This window comes from Sphaerodactylus townsendi, unplaced genomic scaffold (genome assembly GCF_021028975.2).
Source record: "Sphaerodactylus townsendi isolate TG3544 unplaced genomic scaffold, MPM_Stown_v2.3 scaffold_19, whole genome shotgun sequence".
NCBI lineage: Eukaryota > Metazoa > Chordata > Lepidosauria > Squamata > Sphaerodactylidae > Sphaerodactylus > Sphaerodactylus townsendi.
The window spans coordinates 1,821,822-1,841,561 of NW_025950352.1; the positions used below are offsets into that span (position 1 = coordinate 1,821,822).

Here is a 19,740-nt window from a genome sequence, read left to right on the forward strand (position 1 = left end):
TGCTCCAACACCACTCTCTCAATTACCTTCCCCAGAAACGAAAGATTCGAGACGGGGCGGTAATTGGCCAGATCCCCTGGATCTAACGATGGTCTTTTCAAGAGTGGGCGGACCACTGCCTCCTTCAACCCATCCGGAAAAACTCCTTGCTCAAGGGAGCTATTGATGATATTCAACAGATGGGGTCGTAACTCCGCCCGGCAGGTTTTAATAAGCCAGGAGGGGCACGGATCCAGAGGGCAGGTAGTAGGTCTAACAGCAGCCAGGGCCCTGTCGACAGCGGCCTCGGAGAGCAGGGAGAACTGGGCCAAACAAGGGCCTGAAGACGGCAAGGGAGCCTCCAGTTCACTCATTGTAGTCAAAGTGGAGGGAAGATCCTGGCGGAGTGACGAGATTTTGTCTGCAAAAAAGCTCATAAATGCCTCACAGCTAATAGCTAATTGATGATTTACAGAACCTTCCGATAAGGAGGTCAGAGACCGAATTATACGGAACAATTGTGCTGGGCGTGAGCTAGCAAATGCGAGAGAGGAGGAGAAGAAAGTTCTCTTCGCCTCCTTCGTCGCCATCTCATAGGCTTTCATAAGCGTCCTATAAGATGTTCGCGCAGCTCCGTCACGAGATTTCCTCCACACTCGCTCAAGCCGTCTGAGAGCCTGTTTCATATGGCGGAGCTCCTCCGTATACCATGGAGCCCGCCGAGCACGGGGACGCAGAGGGCTCCGGGGGGCAACAACCTTGATGGCATCGGAAAGCCGGGAATACCAGTCGTCCACCTGCTCATCAAGTGTGCCGGCAGGGGCAGGGTCCCGCAGAGCGTTCAGGAAACCAAGTGGATCCATAAGTCTCCGCGGGCGGGCGTAAATTAGCCCGTCGCCTAGACGGGAGTGTTGTGGCAAGTCCACCCGAACCCTCAGGGCATAATGGTCGGACCATGGCACTCTATCGACAGAGGATACGACCATATCGATCCCTAGCCTGAAGACCAAATCTAGTCTGTGACCGGCTTCATGGGTGGGGCCAGAATTTATTAAGGAGAGGCCCAGCGTCGCCATGGATGACACTAGGTCCGCAGCCGCTACACACGAGGCGGTGTCGACATGGACATTGAAGTCGCCCAAGACAATAAGTCTAGGGTACCGCAATGCCCAGTCTGCCACCACCTCCAGCAGCCGCGGCAGGCTGTCTCTCGGTGCGCTAGGCGACCGGTACACCAGGAGAACAGCCAACCTCTCCAAGGCCAACCACTCAAAACCGACACATTCCATACCAGAGATCTCCGGGACTGGGGCAGCCCTGAAGGGGATAGAATCACGGATGAACAATGCCACCCCACCCCCCCCGGCCCCGGGTTTGTGACCGGTGGAGGCACGCGAAACCTGGGGGCGCGACCTCGCCCAAGGCGACGGTCTCACCTTCACGCACCCAGGTCTCGGTGACACAGGCCAGGTCCATCTGCTGGGCTCCGAGAAAATCTCGGAGTATAGTGGTTTTATTATTAATGGACCTGGCATTTATCAACACCAGGGACGAAGCGGAGTGTTCCTGAACCCTGCCATCCTCGTTCTTCGAGATAGGTCGGAGGTCAGAAGGCGAGCGAGCATTCCCATATCTCGTCCGCCTTCTATAATCCGGCCACCGCCTACCGCTGTATTTACCCCGCCCCATTACCACTGGGATTCCCAGCCCCAAAACCGGGATTCCCAGCCCCAGTTCTACGTGCGATATACCAAATGTGAGATTCACGTTGAAAATCCTGGAAGCCTGCTTGAAATGGGCTAAGAAATGGCAAATGCAGTTCAATGTAGCAAAATGTAAAGTGATGCACATAGGGGCAAAAAATCCAAACTTCACGTACACACTACAGGGGTCAGTGCTATCAGTCACAGACCAGGAAAGGGATTTGGGCGTCTTACTTGATAGTTCCATGGGAATGTCAACTCAATGCATGGCAGATGTGAAAAAGGCAAACTCTATGCTGGGGATCATTAGGAGAGGAATTGAGAATAAAATTGCAAAGATTGTCATGCCCTTATATAAAGCCGTGGTGCGACTGCACTTGGAGTCCTGTGTTCAGTTCTGGTCGCCGCATCTCAAAAAGGATATCGAAGAGATAGAAAAAGTGCAGAGAAGGGCAACGAGGATGATTGAGGGACTGGAGCACCTTCCCTATGAGGAGAGGCTGCAGCGTTTGGGACTCTTTAGTTTGGAGAGGAGACGTCTGAGGGGGGATATGATTGAAGTCTATAAAATTATGCATGGGGTAGAAAATGTTGACAGAGAGACATTTTTCTCTCTTTCTCACAATACTAGAACCAGGGGGCATTCATTGAAAATGCTGGGGGGAAGAATTAGGACTTATAAAAGGAAACACTTCTTCATGCAACGTGTGATTGGTGTTTGGAATATGCTGCCACAGGAGGTGGTGATGGCCACTCACCTGGATAGCTTTAAAAGGGGCTTGGACAGATTTATGGAGGAGAAGTCGATTTATGGATACCAATCTTGATCCTCTTTGATCTGAGGTTGCAAATGCCTCAGCAGACCAGGTGCTCGGGAGCAGCAGCAGCAGCAGCAAAAGGCCATTGCTTTCACATCCTGCACGTGAGCTCCCAAAGGCACCAGGTGGGCCACTGCGAGTAGCAGAGAGCTGGACTAGATGGACTCTGGTCTGATCCAGCTGGCTTGTTCTTATGTTCTTATGTTCTTAAATGCCAGGCATACCCCGTTCAACAGCAGGGGGGAAAAGTGAGTTACTCCTTCTCTATAAACCAAAGTCTGGATAAATATTTGGACAGCTCATCCAAACTGAGGTCCTCACCAGAATGAACGGGGAACCTTCCAACTTGAACATGGATGAATTTTCATGAGAACAGTAAAATTAGGGAGGCATGGCTCAAAGACATTAGCATTTCAAGACCCTATAAACATCCAGTTCTTGACACAGATTCTCTATGAATTACTGCTTAATTTTCAGGAAGGGAATGCATTTGGCCATGGGTGCAGAAACTAACCCCTGCAATGAATCAAAGACTAAAAACGTTTCATCAATGGATGACTCAGAATTCATTGAGCGCATCTACAACCCCCACCCCCACCCCAAAAAAATCACAGGCACAAGTTTCTTTCCTGGCTGTCCAGCGATCTCTCCTAGAGAATTCCAGGAGTGTTGCTTTTTCCACTTATGGCGCCTCTCTCTCTTCTTTGCACACAATGATCTACACAAAGCCTGCTTCCAAACTTTCAAATCACCAGAACTTCAGCAGAGCATAAATTAGTTGAATAATTAGGCTCTGCATCAAAACAAAAAAGTCCTTGAAATTCCAGCAGCTAAAGACGCACCAAGTTCCAAATCAGACAGAGACACACAGACTAACAATGTATGTGGCAGCACCTGACAGCACACAGCAAGCATACAGGCAGTGGTGGGATCCAAAATTTTTAATAACTGGTTCCGATGGTGGTGGGATTCAAACAGTAGAGCCGCCGCACACAAGCACCTCCAGTCCCTATTGGGCAGGGAGGTTGCTTTAGTAACCCCTTCTCGGCACTCAGAAAAAATTAGTAACCACTTCTAGAGAAGTGGTGAGCACTGGTTGGATCCCACCTCTGCACACAGGTGCTCCTGGAGGGAAAGGAACCAAGGAGCAGCCTTTTAGGAAATCAGCAGAACGCTTGCACCGAAATCAACAGCTCAACAACCGCAGGAAGAGGAAATCCCAACAGATCTTCACAGTAACTCTTCTGAAATAAGGAGTAACCCAACAGGTTTTCAAGCTATTGCACTGAATGAACTGAAGCTATTAACAGGGAAAGATCCAGGGGGGAGGGGGGGCTCTGAAGATGCCACCTACCCAAACCAATACAGGGACCTGGTTCCCACGCAGGATTGTAGTCGTAGGAGTTGTCTAGGTCAGCAGCTGGAACCGGAACGTATTCCTTCATCTCGGTCCTTGGGGGCTTCTCCTGAGAAACTTCCTTCCTTCCTCTTTTCCAGCACTAGTTTACCGATGCCTATTTCAAGCACCAGCAAACGACACCAGCACTTATCTAACTAGCTCTGCACCGACACAAAAGAACCCAGCACAGTGTCTAAAGGAAAGCGTATCCGATTCCAGGAACGATGCCAAGTACTGGAAAGAAGACAGGTGGAGCGGCCAGGTTGCTCCACCTGACACCTGTGACATTTACCCTTTCTGTGATGCCAGGAGATTCACCACGCTAGAAACCACATCAGCTGAAAGAACAGTCCACCTGGATGCTTTTAGTTTAGCTTATTATAGATAGCTAAATAAGAGTTTGAAAACCCCTCAAAATATTATCCTCTGTTAAAATATAACCACAATGACATTAGCTTAAGGACAAACGTTTCCCAAATTTCTGAAAAGGGAATGCAAAATATCCCCTTGCTTTTGCTAACTCGTTACAGCATAATGACAAACATTCCCTCAAAACGTAGCTCAGTTTAGACCGCGGCAGCTCTCCGCGGCAGCCCGCTCTTCTTTAGGCAACCGAAAGGGATACACTTCTCCGCAGTGATGAGGGCTGGAACATTTTCCAATGCAAGCGTTTTCCATGGAGAATTTTCCATCCCATATATGAAAACACAGTCTGTATATTTAGTTGTCACGGTTCTCATGCAAGATGAATGGAGAGGCAGGGGGTGGGGTCACGAAGGAGACCATCCATTTGGCCTACAGAAAGTCCCCCGTTCAATCTCTGGCATCTCCAATTAAAAAGGACATTGTAGCAGGTGATGCGAAAGGCCCTTTCCTGCCCGTGACCCAGAACAGTGGCTGCGAGTCAGAGCAGACAACACTGACTTTGATGGACGAATGGTCGGACTCAGCGTAAGGCAGCTGCGTGTATTCACAGGCTACACCTGCCATAGGAAAGATGAGCAAACTCGAACGCCGGTCCCTGGTCCCAGCTTGCCCATGGTGTGTGTTGTGTTCTTTTGATAACATTATTTAAATTTTGCTAATATGATCTGAATATTTATACTGTGTATTTATTATGGAAAATTCTCTGAACCAAACTTCCCGGAAAATCAACATCACTGTTTCTCAGGCATGCTTCGGTTGTTACAACAGAACTGGGGACATTGAAAAACGTTCACACACACCCCCCCAAGCGGGCCCTGTCATGAGATAAGTCAGAAGTGGCCAACCCATGGTGCTCCAGATGTTCATGGACTACAATTCCCATCAGCCCCTGTCAGCATGGCCAGCAGGGTCTGATGGGAATCGTAGTCCACGAACTTCTGGAGCACCATAGGTTGGCCCCTCCTAAGATAGGCTGTAAAAGCCACCTCAAGCAATGGACTGAGGTGTCTTTTAGGGCAACAGAGGAGGAATCAGGCCGATGACCCCTTGGGGTTGATCCATGGCACAAGCCCCCTTGAAACAAACTGTTTTGCATGACTCTGGCCAGGTGTGACGAGAGGCCCTAGACCAGACCTGGGCATTATACTGCCCAGGGGCCACATCCGGCCCGCCCGATGGCCCTGACTGGCCCCCCTGCCTTGCCGGGGAGCGAGGCGTCTTTGAAAGCCCCGCAGAAGCCGGTTGCCTTGGCTGCCGGCTTCTGCGGGGCTTTCAAAAGCGCCTCGCCCCCCTGCCTTTTGGCCCGGCCCTCCACAATATTTTCTGTTTCTTATGCGGCCCCATAGAAAAAATAATTGCCCACCCCTGCCCTAGACCATAGGTGTCAAACTCGCGGCCCTCCAGATGTTATGGACTACAGTTTCCATCATCCCCTGCCAGCATCATTCTGGCAGGGTATGATGGGAACTGTAGTCCATAACATCTGGAGGGCCGCAAGTTTGACATCTGTGCCCTAGACCTCTAGAGAGCTTCCCTATATCAGATCATTTAACTCTTGGCATTGAGGTACACCTCAGCCACAATTTAGGTTTGCTATGGGTACAGCAGTTCCGTGAATACCGTTGGGGAATCTCTGCTTCAATTTTAATCATTTTCAAAAGCTGAATTATTATGCATATTTAACAATGACTAGCTCAACTGAAAATTATGCCATCTATTACAGCTGTAAGGATAATTAAAAGAGAGCAATTAAGACCATAAAAATATCCTCTTCAGAGTTAAGCAGGTCAGCAGCAAAAAGCCCCATTCCAATCAGTTCAGCTCCCCTTAATTACAGGCATTCAAAAAATGGGCCCACTTGAAAAGGGCACCCACCCCGGACGATCATCAGACAAGTTTCCCTTGCTTGAATAACTTCTTAAAGTACATAAAAACTGTTAGTTCGTTTTGCTGTTGTTTTTTTTACCTTAACAAAATCTATTTAAAAATAGTACTTACAAGTTTCTCACACATATGGAATATCTGTTGGCCCTCCACCGATACCACCCATCTTGGAACTACATCTTTATCTCTGTAAAGTTGGAAATTCTTCCTGCTCTCAGATGCTCCTGTTCCTGGGCCCCAACACATAATACTGATAGGGGTTGCACCCTTCCTATTCTACAAAAGGCTACTTTATGGTGTTACTTCTTTGCTTTTCACCCCTCTACAAGACCTATTCTATTCTGGGTCTCTAAACTCCCTTTTTGGCATGTTTAGCTAAAAGATTAGACCACCTCTGTTTATGGTGGATGCAAACATCCTCCGTAATTCCTCACAACTATTCCCCTATATTCCAGGCCACAGTCATGACAACATAGAGGAATCCCTGCAGTCTTGAACAGCCCCTATGTCCGTGGTGGTGAACCTTTGGCACTCCAGATGTTATGGACTACAATTCCCATCAGCCCCTGCCAGCATGGCCAATTGGCCATACTGGCAGGGGCTGATGGGAATTGTAGTCCATAACGCCTGGAGTGCCAAAGGTTCACCACCACTGCCCTATGTGCAGGAGAATTTGTCAGTCAACCATGGCAGAGGTTCCGGCTCAGTATGAGGACACCTGGTTTGTATGCAGAAGGTCCCAGGTTCTGTCATCAGCATTTCTAGTTTAAGGATCTGAGATGCCAGGTGTTGAGAGAGACATTTTAGTTTGGAGAGGATACGTCTGAGGGGGGATATGATTGAAGTCTATAAAATTATGCATGGGGTAGACAATGTTGACAGAGAGAAATTTTTCTCTCTTTCTCACAATACTAGAACCAGGGGGCATTCATTGAAAATGCTGGGGGGAAGAATTAGGACTAATCAAAGGAAACACTTCTTCACGCAACATCTGATTGGTGTTTGGAATATGCTGCCACAGGAGGGGGTGATGGCCACTAACCTGGATAGCTTTAAAAGGGGCTTGGACAGATTTATGGAGAAGTCGATCTCTGGCTACCAATCTTGATCCTCTTTGATCTGAGATTGCAAATGCCTTAACAGTCCAGGTGCTCAGGAGCAGCAGCAGCAGCAGAATGCCATTGCTTTCACCTCCTGCATGTGAGCTCCCAAAGGCACCTGGTGGGCCACTGCGAGTAGCAGAGATTTGGACTAGATGGACTCTGGTCTGATCCAGCTGGCTTGTTCTTATGTTCTTATGTTCTTATCTCCAGGCCATACCAGAGGGACGGGGGAGAGGGCTTGAGGAGTTAACCCACTGGCCTTGGTTACTTTTGCAGAACTTCTTCAGCCAGTAAAAACCTCCACTGTTGGCCGTTTCTGAAGTAGTTTTAATTACTGCACAGAGCTCTAAACGGCAGCACAAATTATGCAGACTCTCATTTTTGGGGTGTTGTAGGGTTTCTGGGCTTTATGGCTGTGTTCCAGTAGCATTTTCTCCTGCATCTGAGGCTGGCATCTTCAACCTCTGATGTCAGGAGAAAATGCTACTGGAACACGGCCATGCAGCCCGGAAACCACACAGCATCCCAGTGATTCTGGCCACGAAAGCCTTCGACAATACTCTCATTTTTGTTCATCAAGTTTTCTTTGTGTGCCCTGGCCTCTCTCACTGAGGTTTTTTTTTTAATTCAGAAGATTAGCCATATTATTAATGGTGGGCACCATTTGCTATGCTTTTTAAATAACTCCCAATGTCATCTGGCAAAGACGGTCATGTTTCAAAAGCTCAAGTCTATCACCAGCTAACAATTTCGCCACTGCCGGAAGACTTCGCAGCAGTTACTGACATCAAGCTACATCAATATATTTTGAAATAAAAAGTAGCACGTCACACGTGAACAAAGAGTTTTTATGCACCGCCTGTGTCGTGTAAGACTTTTTAACAACACGTAATAATAAATTAAACACAGTAGACTACACAGCAATTGCAGCGTTGCCATACTTACGAGCAGGCATCTTCAGTTCGGAGTTTGGCTTCTATGTTCAACCAGGAGATGAACTGCAAGAAAAAAGAAAGAAGTGTCTTGAAATTTAGCCTCAGGTTCAGCTCCCACTGCATGCTTAGTAAAGATAAGCATTTTTATTGTCATTGTGCACTCACAACGAAATTCACAGCAGCATTCCTCGATGCACACAATTTCAGACTCATACCCCATCCTCACTTTCCCCTTCCTCCACCCATCCCTACACAGCCCCAAACACATCAACACAAAGCCGCAGAGTTTAGCATAGCCACAGCTCTAGAGTAGAAGCTGTCTCTAAGCCTCTTTGTCCTAGTTTTGATAGACCTGTATCGTCTGCCAGACGGTAACAGTTCAAAAAGAGAGTGTGCTGGATGAGACAGGCCTCTCGGAATATTTTGGGCTTTCTTTAGGCTTCGGGAATTATAGAGAATTAAAGATGGGGAAGGACAATCCCATGAAGGACAACACTACAAGGGAATCTGCCCAGACGCTGCCCTTGTTCAGGAGTCTTGTGTAACACACGGCAGCGCCAACTCTCTGCCTCTGCACAGCATCCAGAAGAAATGAATTGCAGCAGGACATGTAAGGTCTACCTACAACAGTGATGGCGAACCTTTTCGAGACGGAGTGCCCAAACTGCAACCCCAAACCCACTTATTTATCACAAAGTGCCAACATGGCAATTTAACCAGAATACTGAGATTTAAGTTTAGAAAAAACGGTTGGCTCCGAGGCGTGCGTTACTCAGGAGTAAGCTTGGTGGTAGTCAGTGACTTTGCCTTGAAGCAACTGTGCAACTCTTCCAACGGGTGAATCACGACCCTAGGAGGGTTTACTCAGAAGCAAGCCCCATTGCCAGCAACTGAGCTTACCCCCAGGTAAAGGATCGCGCTTTAGTTCTTCCTGTGAAAATCAGTGGGGTTTAACAGTGCTTAACAGGGTTACCTACACTGCTTCCCCAAAACTAGGTCTTAGGTTTAATGCTAATAATCGAGCCCAACGGCCCAGGCCAGCCTAGATGTATGTGCGGGGACTTTGTGCGTGCCCACAGAGAGGGCTCTGAGTGCCACCTCTGGCACCCGTGCCATAGGTTCGCCACCACTGACCTACAAGGTCTTGACTGCTGTAGCAAAGCAGTGTCACAGGCCTTCCCACCACTCACCAGCTGCAATCCTACATAACACTCCTTTAGATGTGGTGGCCATGACTTCCACAGAATGGAAAACACCACTATGCCCTTAAGCATCCTTCCATTAGAAAGGAGGAAGCGCACACTCTTAGGGAGATCTGCGCTCAAATACCAGAGCCGCAGTGACCTCATCAAGACTTGGCCTTAGAGTTCAGTTCAAAAGATAGCTGAAAGGTAACAGGGGAGAGGGGCGTATGTGGTCCAAACTAGAGACCCTGCTACCGGGGGGGGGGGGGGGAATTAATTATCTATCAGAAAACTGGATAGGCAACACACACATTAAGAAGAAGAAGAAGAGTTTGGATTTATATCCCCCCCTTCTCTCCTGCAAGGAGACTCAAAGGGGCTGACAATCTCCTTGCCCTTCCCCCCTCACAACAAACACCCTGTGAGGTAGGTGGGGCTGAGAGAGCTCTGAGAAGCTGTGACTAGCCCAAGGTCACCCAGCTGGTGTGTGTTAGACCTGTATCTGAATTCCCCAGATAAGCCTCCACAGCTCAGGCGGCAGAGCTGGGAATCAAACCCGGTTCCTCCAGATTAGACATATGAGCTCTTAACCTCCTACGCCACTGCTGCTCCTCATGCTGAGCCACACCTTCCATCCATCAAGGTCAATACTGTCTACTCAGACTGGCAGCTGCTCTCCAGGGTCCCAGGCAGAGAAGGGTCTCACATCACCTATGGCCTGGTCCTTTTTAAGTGGTGATGCTGGAAATGAATCTGGGACCTCTTGCATGACAAGCAGCTGTTCTGTGTCATACAGAATAGGTGACACCTGGTTTGACAACACTACATGCAAAAGCGATCCGGGAGTCTTCATAGACCATAAACTGTGCATGAGTCAGCAGTGTCATGTGGCGGCCAAGAAAGCCAATGCGATTCTGGGCTGTATGAACAGGAGTATAGTATCTAGATTGAGGGATGCAATTGTACTGTCTCTATTCTGCATTGGTTAGACCTCACCTGGAATCCATGTCCTACAAGGAGAGAGGGAGCTGGGGATGTTTAGTTTGGTGAAGAGAAGGTTAAGCAAGGGACATGATAGCCATGTTTAGATATTTAAAGGGATTTCATGTTGGTGAGGGAGTAAGCTTGTTTTCTGCTGCCTCAGAGACTAGGACCAGGAGTAATGGGTCCAAGGGGAAGGAAAGGAGATTCCACCTAAACATTAGGAGAAACTTCTTGACAGTCAGGGCTGTTCAACAGTGGAACGCACTGCATCAGAATGTGGTGGAGTCCCGTTCTTTGGAGGTTTTTAAAGAGAGACTGGATGGCCATCTGTCAGGAGTGCTTTGTTTGTGTGTTCCTGCATTGTAGGGGGTTGGACTTGATGGCCCTTGCAGTATCTTCCAACTCTCATGATTCTAACACTGAGCCACAGCCCCTCCCCAAAGACTATGTCAGCAGCTCTCTGTCTCTTAGCAAACCAAATGATGATGTAAGAAAATTACACATTAAGTAGCATACAAGTTCAGTGAGCACTGCTCTTAAGTCACCTTACTTAGCTATATCATTAATGCAATTTTAAATACTTTCAACCTAGGACAGTAGTGGCGAACCTTTAGCACTCCAGATGTTATGGACTCCAATTCCCATCAGCCCCTGCCAGCATGGCCAATTGGCAGGGCCTGATGGGAATTGTAGTCCATAACATCTGGAGTGCCAAAGGTCCGCCACCACTGACCTAGGACACAGGTTGAATATAGGACATAGATGGTCCTTAGCTGTGTTTTAGTTAAACTCTTTTTCTACAGTCTGAAAAAAGCAAAAGGGACGGGTGACGCACCAATGGCACATTTTCAGAAAAATATCTGCAAAACTCACGTTCTTCTGCAGACAGAAAAGAGAGAAAAAAGAACATTGGTCTTTTTAAAACGACGTCGAAGTGCTCCAAAGGACAAACAGCTGCTGGTTTTAATGCTGGTTCACTAGGAGACAAGAGGAAGTGCTAAAGTATGTGGGCAGGTTTGGAGCCTTCTTCATTTCAGTGACAAAGGTTAAGCAAGATACTGTAAAAAAATACTGCTATTTCATGCGTTTTCTTAGTAGAATAACTAACAATATCAAGTCTCAAATTACAACTGTGTAAATACTGCTTTGCACATTTCTTTAAAGCACACTGACAAAAATCTCTTTCTCAAGCATCCTCGTCCCGTTCTGCTTTGAATGCCCTTCAACAGAGCCAGGAAGGTGATGCCTTTGTGAAGTCATTTTATCCCACAATACCCAAGGATCGCCATCCAATGTCAAACCAAGGCTTCGGGATCTGCAGTGCTGCCTGCCGCTATACCTCCCTGCGGTGGCTGGATGCCACCTCTGTCCCCCAGTGCGGTGCCACCGCTGGGGAAAGGCAGACCCACCTTGACGTGACGCACAGCCTCCAACTGCATCATTGCTCAGCAAAAGAGCGAAGGTGACCCAGGACATCAAATGCCAGCTGCCAATACTGCGTGACCGTCATTTGCCTTCTCTATAATTACAGCGCCAATATTCTCAAAGCTCTGTGCAATTCAAGTATGCGTGAGCTGAAGAATATAAAATAAATCATGGGAGAAACAGCAGGAAGGGTTGTGTCACGGCTTGGCTCTCGGGGCCCTTTCTCACATGTCCAGGGCCATGCCAATTGACACTGTGGGGTCAGGAAGGAATTTTCCTCCCGGACAAATCGGCCATGGAGCCTGGAGAGGGGTTTTTTGCCATCTGCCAGGCATGGAGCAGGAGTCACTGGGATTGTGAGGTGGGTGTTAATTGTGAATTTCCGACACTGTGCAGAGGGTTGGGCTAGATGACCCTGGAGGTCCCTTCAAACTCTAAAATAGTTTCAAAATCAAGATAGGACCAGAGGACTACTTTAAATTCCAAAGAGCCATCTTTAGTCAGGGATATTTTAGAAGAAGAAGAGTTTGGATTTATATCCTCCCTTTCTCTCCTGTAGGAGACTCAAAGGGGCTGACAATCTCCTTGCCCTTCCCCTCTCACAACAAACACCCTGTGAGGTAAGTGGGGCTGAGAGAGCTCCAAAAAGCTGTGACTAGCCCAAGGTCACCCAGCTGGCGTGTGTGGGAGTGTACAGGCTAATCTGAATTCCCCAGATAAGCCTCCACAGCTCAGGCGGCAGAGAGGGGGAATCAAACCCGGTTCCTCCAGATTAGATACACGAGCTCTTAACCTCCTATGCCACTTACTATGAGTGGACCTGGGCAAACAGACTTGAGACCTTTCTAGCCTTGACTGCCCTAGGCCAGCACACAGTGGTGCCAACCATAGAATTGGAAGAGACCCCAAGGGCCATCAAATCCAACCCCCTGCAATGCAGGAACACACAATCAAAGCACTCCCAACATATGTTCATCCAGACTCTCTTAAAAACCTCCAAAGAAGGAGACTCCACCACCCTCTGAGGCAGTGCATTCCACTGTCCAACAGCCCTGACAGTCAGGAAGTTCTTCCAGATGTTTAGGTGGAATCTCTTTTCCTGCACCTTGAATCCATTACTCTGTGTCTAGTCTCGGAGGCAGCAGAAAACAAGCTTGCTCCCTCTTCGACAATCATTTCCAGGGGCCTGCCAAGCACTGTTAGACAGTACGGCACGGTGGGGCTTTTGCCCAGAAAGACATCTGACGGATCACTGGACATTTTATTAACTTTCCGGTTTTTAAAAATAATGCTCTGAGGGCAGCTACCACCAAAGCACAAGGGACTTCACTGTGACTAAAGGTAAGATGGCCACCATTTTGTGTCCACTCCCAACCCATTTAAGAACAAGAGTTGGATTTATATCCCCCCTTTCTCTCCTGCAAGGAGACTCAAAGGGGCTTACAAACTCCTTTCCCTTCTCCCCTTACAACAAACACCCTGTGAGGTGGGTGGGGCTGAGAGAGCTCAGAAGAACTGTGACTAGCCCAAGGTCACCCAGCTGGCATGTGTGGGAGTGCACAGGCTAATCTGACTTCCCCAGATAAGCCTCCACAGCTCAGGCAGCAGAGCTGGGACTCAAACCCGGTTCCCCCAGATTAGAGTACACCTGCTCTTAACCACTACGCCACTGCTGCTCCCTCTAAATTCCAACAGTACCCACGGGCTGTAAAAGACTGCAAACCCCATATCAATATGATCATCTAACAGTGAAGTTGTGGACCCAAATATATTCAGAGAAAATATTCCATGTAGAAAAATGCTGGTCTGTGCAAACTGTCCACTAGTGAATAAGCCTACCAGGATTTACTTCCCCTTTTAGGGTCCACTTTCGCAATTAGCAATGATGCTTGCTTAGCAATGCACCAAAGCCCCAAAAGGAAAGTAATCCTTGGAGATGGGTTATTATTTCTAACACTGTTCAAATAAACTCTGATGGGCTGGCTTATGCTAGCACTAATTGACGCTATTCTCGGTTGAATTCCACTGTGATACCTTGCGACATGGAGAGTCGGGGAAGCAGCTCATAAGCAGCAGAGCTACCGACGTTTTATCTTAAAAACATGTTTTCTTTAAAAGTTAACAGACCTTAATGGAACAGGAACGACAGACATTGCACTCCAGGAAGAGCTGGCAGGGGCGGGGAGCTCTATAAACTAGCAGCGACAGCAAGCTGTTACAGGAAGTTGACTGTCCCTTAGTTACCCCTGGGATGATGAATGGTTTTATTCATCCATTCAGTACGTGCTTACAAACCTTAAGCCGGGGAGCCGAGGAGAAGCAGAGGAGCAGCAGTTACTGGACCTGAACTTCTACAAAGCACGGTGCTTGCCACTATGTCTGGAGCAGGTGCCCATTTCACAGAGTTCTCTGAGCATAAGATAAGCACTTTATTCCTTGCAGAATCTTAGCATTAATTTTCACCCACGCAAAGTCTCTCCCTGAGGATCTTGCACAATGCCAGTTTCGTTCACAGACGGGTCAAGAGGAGGGATTTCGGCTGGGGCAGAGCATTGGCTTGGCATGCAAAAAAACCCTGGGTTCATTCACTGGTTGCACCTTCAGTTAAAAAGACCAGGCAGTAGGTAATGGAATAAATCTTTACCTGAGACACTTGAGAAGGGCTGCCTGAGTAGACCATACTGATTTAGACGGAGCACGGGTCTGATTTAGTTTCTCTACCAGTACGTAGAGAAACACAAGTCTTGTCGACGGCTTTCACGGTCGGAATCACTAGGGCAGTGATGGCGAACCTATGGCACGGGTGCCAGAGGTGGTACTCAGAGCCCTCTCTGTGGGCACACGCAAACAGAGTCGCCCCCACCCACCCCCACACATCTAGGCTGGCCTGGGCCGCTGGGCTCGATTATTAGCATTAAACCTAAGATCTAGTTTTGGGGAAGCAGTGTAGGTAACCCTGTTAAGCGCTGTTAAACCCCACTGATTTTCATGCAAAGAACTAAAGCGCGATCCTTTACCTGGGAGTAAGCTTGGTTGTTGGCAATGGGGCTTGCTTCTGAGTAAACCCTCCTAGGGTCGTGGAAGAGTTGCATGGTTGCTTCAAAGCAAAGCCAACAACTACCACCAAGCTTACTCCCGAGTAACACATGCCTCGGAGCCAACTGATTTTTCTAAACTGAAGCCTCAGTATTCGGGTTAAATTGCCGTGTTGGCACTTTGCGATAAATAAGTGGGTTTTGGATTGCAGTTTGGGCACTCAGTCTCAAAAAGGTTCGCCATCACTGCACTAGGGTGTTGTGGGTTTTCCGTTTCTCCTGACGTTTCGCCCGCATCTGTGGCTGGCATCTTCAAATCCAGAGGAACGTCAGGAGAAAATGCTAACTGGAACACGGCCGTACCACCCGGAAAACCCACAACACCCTAAATGCAAGTCTGTAGGCTTTGCTTCTGTCAGGGATGAGCGTGGCAGGGTTCGGCCAGAGCAGGGGTCTGCAACCTGCGGCTCTCCAGATGTTCACGAACTGCAATTCCCATCAGCCCATCAGCATGGCCAATTGGCCATGCTGACAGGGGCTGATGGGAATTGCAGTTCGTTAACATCTGGAGAGCCGCAGGTTGCAGACCCCTGGGCCAGAGCCTCTGCAGCAGATGTGGGCTTTGAGGAGGGATCTGGTGTACCCCACAGATGATAATGAAGAAGTTTGGATTTATACCCCGCCTTTCTCTCCTGTAAGGAGACTCAAGGTGGCTTACAAGCTCCTTTCCCTTCCTCTTCGCAGATGCTCCTGGAGGGAGTTCCAGACATAATTCAAAGGGGGATGCACTTTTATAAGCTTTTCACTGACTGTAATCATTTTAGCTGTTGTAACCCGCCCTGAGCCCTCTGGGAAAGGAAGGGATCGAAATATGAAAAATAAATCAATAAAAGAGCCTGCAAAGCAATACATGGGGGTGGGGAGAGGGTGGGAAGAGTTGATGAAAAGATGGAGGAGCCCTGTTGTGTGAGTGGACTAGGTGAGCCACACAGGGCACTTAGATATTCAGGATAGGGTCACCCCATACAAAAGCAGAGAGGGCTTCATTACCCTAATTAATTAACAATTATACTCTGCATTTGCATACCAAATAAGGGTGCACAGCAATTCCCAGTTTCTCTCAGTGGCGTAGGAGGTTAAGAGCTCATGTGTATCTAATCTGGAGGAACCGGGTTTGATTCCCAGTTCTGCCGCCTGAGCTGTGGAGGCTTATCTGGGGAATTCAGATTAGCCTGTACACTCCCACACACGGCAGCTGGGGGACCTTGGGCTAGTCACAGCTTCTCGGAGCTCTCTCACCCCCACCTACCTCACAGGGTGTTTGTTGTGAGGGAGGAAGGGCAAGGAGATTGTCAGCCCCTTTGAGTCTCCTGCAGGAGAGAAAGGGGGGATATAAATCCAAACTCTTCTTCTTCTCTCTCTCTTGTTCCCGGTTTGTCTTTTTAGTTAGCTTTCTTGAGCAGCTGAGTGCTTTTTCTGGCCTCTAAACTGAGTGACAAATAAACGATGCTAAATTTGACCTTACTTGAAAACATTTCAAAGGTTACCCTCAAAAAAGAAAAAGCTGGAAAAAGTAGGGAGAAAATTGTCACAGGCAAAAGACAGAGGGAAGCACAGCAAACACACACACCCCGCGCACACTTTTTGGCTCCAAGCATTTAAACCCTTCTTTCAATTAAGAGCTTCAAGCCAGATAATACAAACCACATTTCAGCAGACAGTAAAACACAGTAAAAGACGGCAGCAGGGTTCAGCCAGAGAAGCGGCGGCTCAAAGCAAAACCTCCTCGAAACCTCTTTGGTTTGGCACCCAAATGCCCGCAAGGAAGTCATGCAGCGGCAGAACCCCCTGGAGAGCGAGAGGCGCAATGTGGGCGCCCCTGCAAAAAAGATCCCCCATCTTGCAGCTTGCCCAAACATGGCACCTTTGAGAAGGTCTCGATGAACGACATGGGAATCCTCCTCTTGCAGGCGACAGAATCCAACTGATGGCGTCAGAATTATTGTTTTAAATTCCAGGCCTGACTTGGTATGCCTGAAAATGCCTTTTACTGCATCAGACCCTCAAGGTTCGTCAAGGTCAGACTGGCAGAAACCCTTCAGCAGTGGCATAGGAGGTTAAGAGCTCTGGAGGAACCGGGTTTGATTCCCAGCTCTGCCGCCTGAGCTGTGGAGGCTTATCTGGGGAATTCAGATTAGCCTGGGCACTCCCACACACGCCAGCTGGGTGACCTTGGGCTAGTCACAGCTTCTCGGAGCTCCCTCAGCCCCACCTACCTCACAGGGTATTTGTTGTGAGGGGGGAAGGGCAAGGAGATTGTCTGAGTCTCCTGCAGGAGAGAAAGGGGGGATATAAATCCAAACTCTTCTTCTTCATTTCAAAGCTACCTGCTGCTTTTAGCGATCATGGAGGGACTTGAACCCAGGACCTTCTCCACGCTCAACATGGACCACTCCATACAGCACCACCTTTGGCAGCAGGGCAACAATGCCAAGTAGGGCTGGCAGGTCTCCAGCAAGGATGTCCGAAAGGGCTGCTCAGGGGCTGCCTTTGCTGCAGCCGGGGACTGTCTGCTCGGGTGCCAACCCCGTCCTGAGGAATTCCTGGAGACTTGGGAGGCGGAAGCACAAAACCCACCCTCCGAAGCAGCCACGTCCCTGCGACCTGGAGGTCAGCTGGAATCCCGGGAGATCTCCCGGCCCCGGCTGGAGGCTGGCAAGCCCAGGCAGCAGAGGAGCCCCAATCGCCCAGGGCGCCTTCCCGAGGCCGAGGGGCTTCTGCAAAGGCAGAGGGGGCGGAGGGGGGTCCCCCAGGCAGCCCCCCCACACACACACACACACAGCCCCCTCCCCAAACCCTCGGGAGGGAGAAGCCGCCACAGCCCCCCCCCAAAGGAGGCTTCATTGTAACACACGTTGCATGCTAAGACGGGTCTGTGTGTGTGTGTGGGGGGGGGGTATTGTGGGGAGGGGGCCACGTCTGCGGTGGGGCTCCCCTCCCTCCACGCCCCCACTGCGAGGCGAGGGAGGAGCTGCTGCTGCTGCTGCTGGCCGGGAGGGGGGCAGCCTGTTCCGGGGGGGGGGCTTGACCTGCCCCCAGCCCCGCTTCCGCGCCCCCTCCCCAGCCCGCCGCGCCCCCGCCCCACTCACCTCAGCCGCCTCCCCGCAGGCGCCGCCATCTTGCTGCCTCCGGGCCTTATGAGCGCTCGGCCCGCGCGCGGGGCATTGTGGGCGCTGTAGTTTTCTCGCCCTCGTGGGCGGCGCGGGAGGAGCCCGGACAGCGCGTGCGCAGCAGCAGCAGCAGCCGGAGCGGCAGCCCGCCTTTGGAGAAGCTGCCTGGGGCTGCGCCAAGGGCAGCATCGCCGACTCTGGCTGGCAGCGGCGGCTCTCCAGGCTCCGCCGCCCGCTCCTGTTCTCTGGACCCTTTGCAAAGCTGGGATAGGGGAGCGCCTGTGAAGACTGGCAGCGCTCTCCTCACCTGCACAGGCAGGAGGCACCCTGCTGCCCATCCTGGGCAAAGCTTAGACTGGAGTGCATCATGTCAGTGTTCCTGTGCATACGCCCTGCCCATCATGTCTCTTAAGCAGAAGCATTTTATTGTCACTGTGCACGCACAACGAAATGGACAGCAGCATTCCTCGATGCACACAATTTCAGACTCACACCCCACCCTCACTTCCCCCTTCCTCCACCCATCCCGACACAGCCCCAAACACATCCACACGAAGCCGCGGAGTTCAGCGTCGCCACAGCTCTAGAGTAGAAGCGGTCTCTAAGCCTCTTTGTCCTAGTTTTGATAGGCCTGCATCGTCTGCCGGATGGTCACAGTCCAAAAAGAGAGTGTGCCGGATGAGACGGGTCTCTCAGAATATTTTGGGCTTTCTTTAGGCTTTGGGAATTATAGAGTTCTTCCAAGGAGGGGAGAGGGCAGCCGATAATCCTCTGTGCAGGAGTGACCACCCTTTGGAGTGCCTTCCTATCCGCCACTGTGCAACTGGAGAACCGTACTCTTGCCCTGGGAGGAATAGTTTTCTGGAGCCTGTTGTATTTTTTTTTTCACACAATTGACTTTATTGCAAGTCTTTCTATAAAGGACCTGTCAGTTTTGTGATGTGAAAGATTTCCACCTCAGACCACTGGGGAACTGCTGCCACTTGGACTAACCAGTTCTGACCTTGATGGACTGGTGTTCTGGTTAAGCAGCATCTTTCTGCCTTTGAGTCACTTCCCTGCACCCATGGTGGGTCCCTGCACCCAGCGGCTGGATCCCTGCACCCATGCCAGGCCGCTGCTCTCCAGCACCCAAAGCCGGGCCCAGCCATGCAGTAGGGAGGCCTCTCCGAAGCCAGGGGATTGCGCAGCTGGGAGCCCCTTCCCTGTTTGAGCTGGGGCCCCCCGGAGCCCTGCCCCCTGGCCTCCCTGCTGGGTGACAAAGTAAGGGGGATGCAGGGGGATGAGGCAGGGGGGCACAGGGAGCCAGTCAGACACCACTTAGGTCCCGTACGCCTCTGATGTGCTGAATCTTGCCGGAAGATCAAAGATTTTACATGCAAAAATGGAAGGTTACCATGCAGTTAACTTTTAATTCTCTACCTGAAGCTATTTCCTGCACAGCACCTCTGTCTTCCTCTCATATAATTTATCAGGGCAGGTTGAGGAGGTGCTGCTAAGTAGTGAGGTGCAACAGTTAGGTTCGTGTCTAGTAGTGCAGAGGCGTTCCTCCCATTGGGCAAAGTGGGCAGCTGCCCAGGGCGCCACCTTGTGGTGGGCGACAAAATTGCAGGTTCGTTTGTGGGGGATTTTGTATTTTCAGTGTTTTTTCCGTTTTTGGCCTGCAGGGGGTGCAGATTTTAGGCAACAAGCACC

The 19,740-nt window shown here is 49.9% G+C and overlaps 1 protein-coding gene across 6 annotated transcripts in view; it reads right to left on the reverse strand.

Moving 5' to 3' along the window:
- LOC125425090 (protein EFR3 homolog A-like) overlaps positions 1-18,100 on the reverse strand; it is a 51,691-nt gene extending 33,591 nt beyond the window's left edge. Inside the window, exons 1-3 of one of the 6 annotated variants that reach the window (XM_048482591.1) lie at positions 18,025-18,066; positions 11,289-11,392; positions 8,258-8,310 (exon numbers count right to left, since the gene is read on the reverse strand). In XM_048482591.1, coding sequence (XP_048338548.1) covers positions 8,258-8,267 — 10 coding nt within the window. In that variant the 5' untranslated portion in view covers positions 8,268-8,310; positions 11,289-11,392; positions 18,025-18,066. The other 5 variants (XM_048482590.1, XM_048482592.1, XM_048482594.1 and 2 more) reach the window with 5 other exon arrangements.
- Between the last annotated feature and the right edge of the window lie 1,640 nt (positions 18,101-19,740).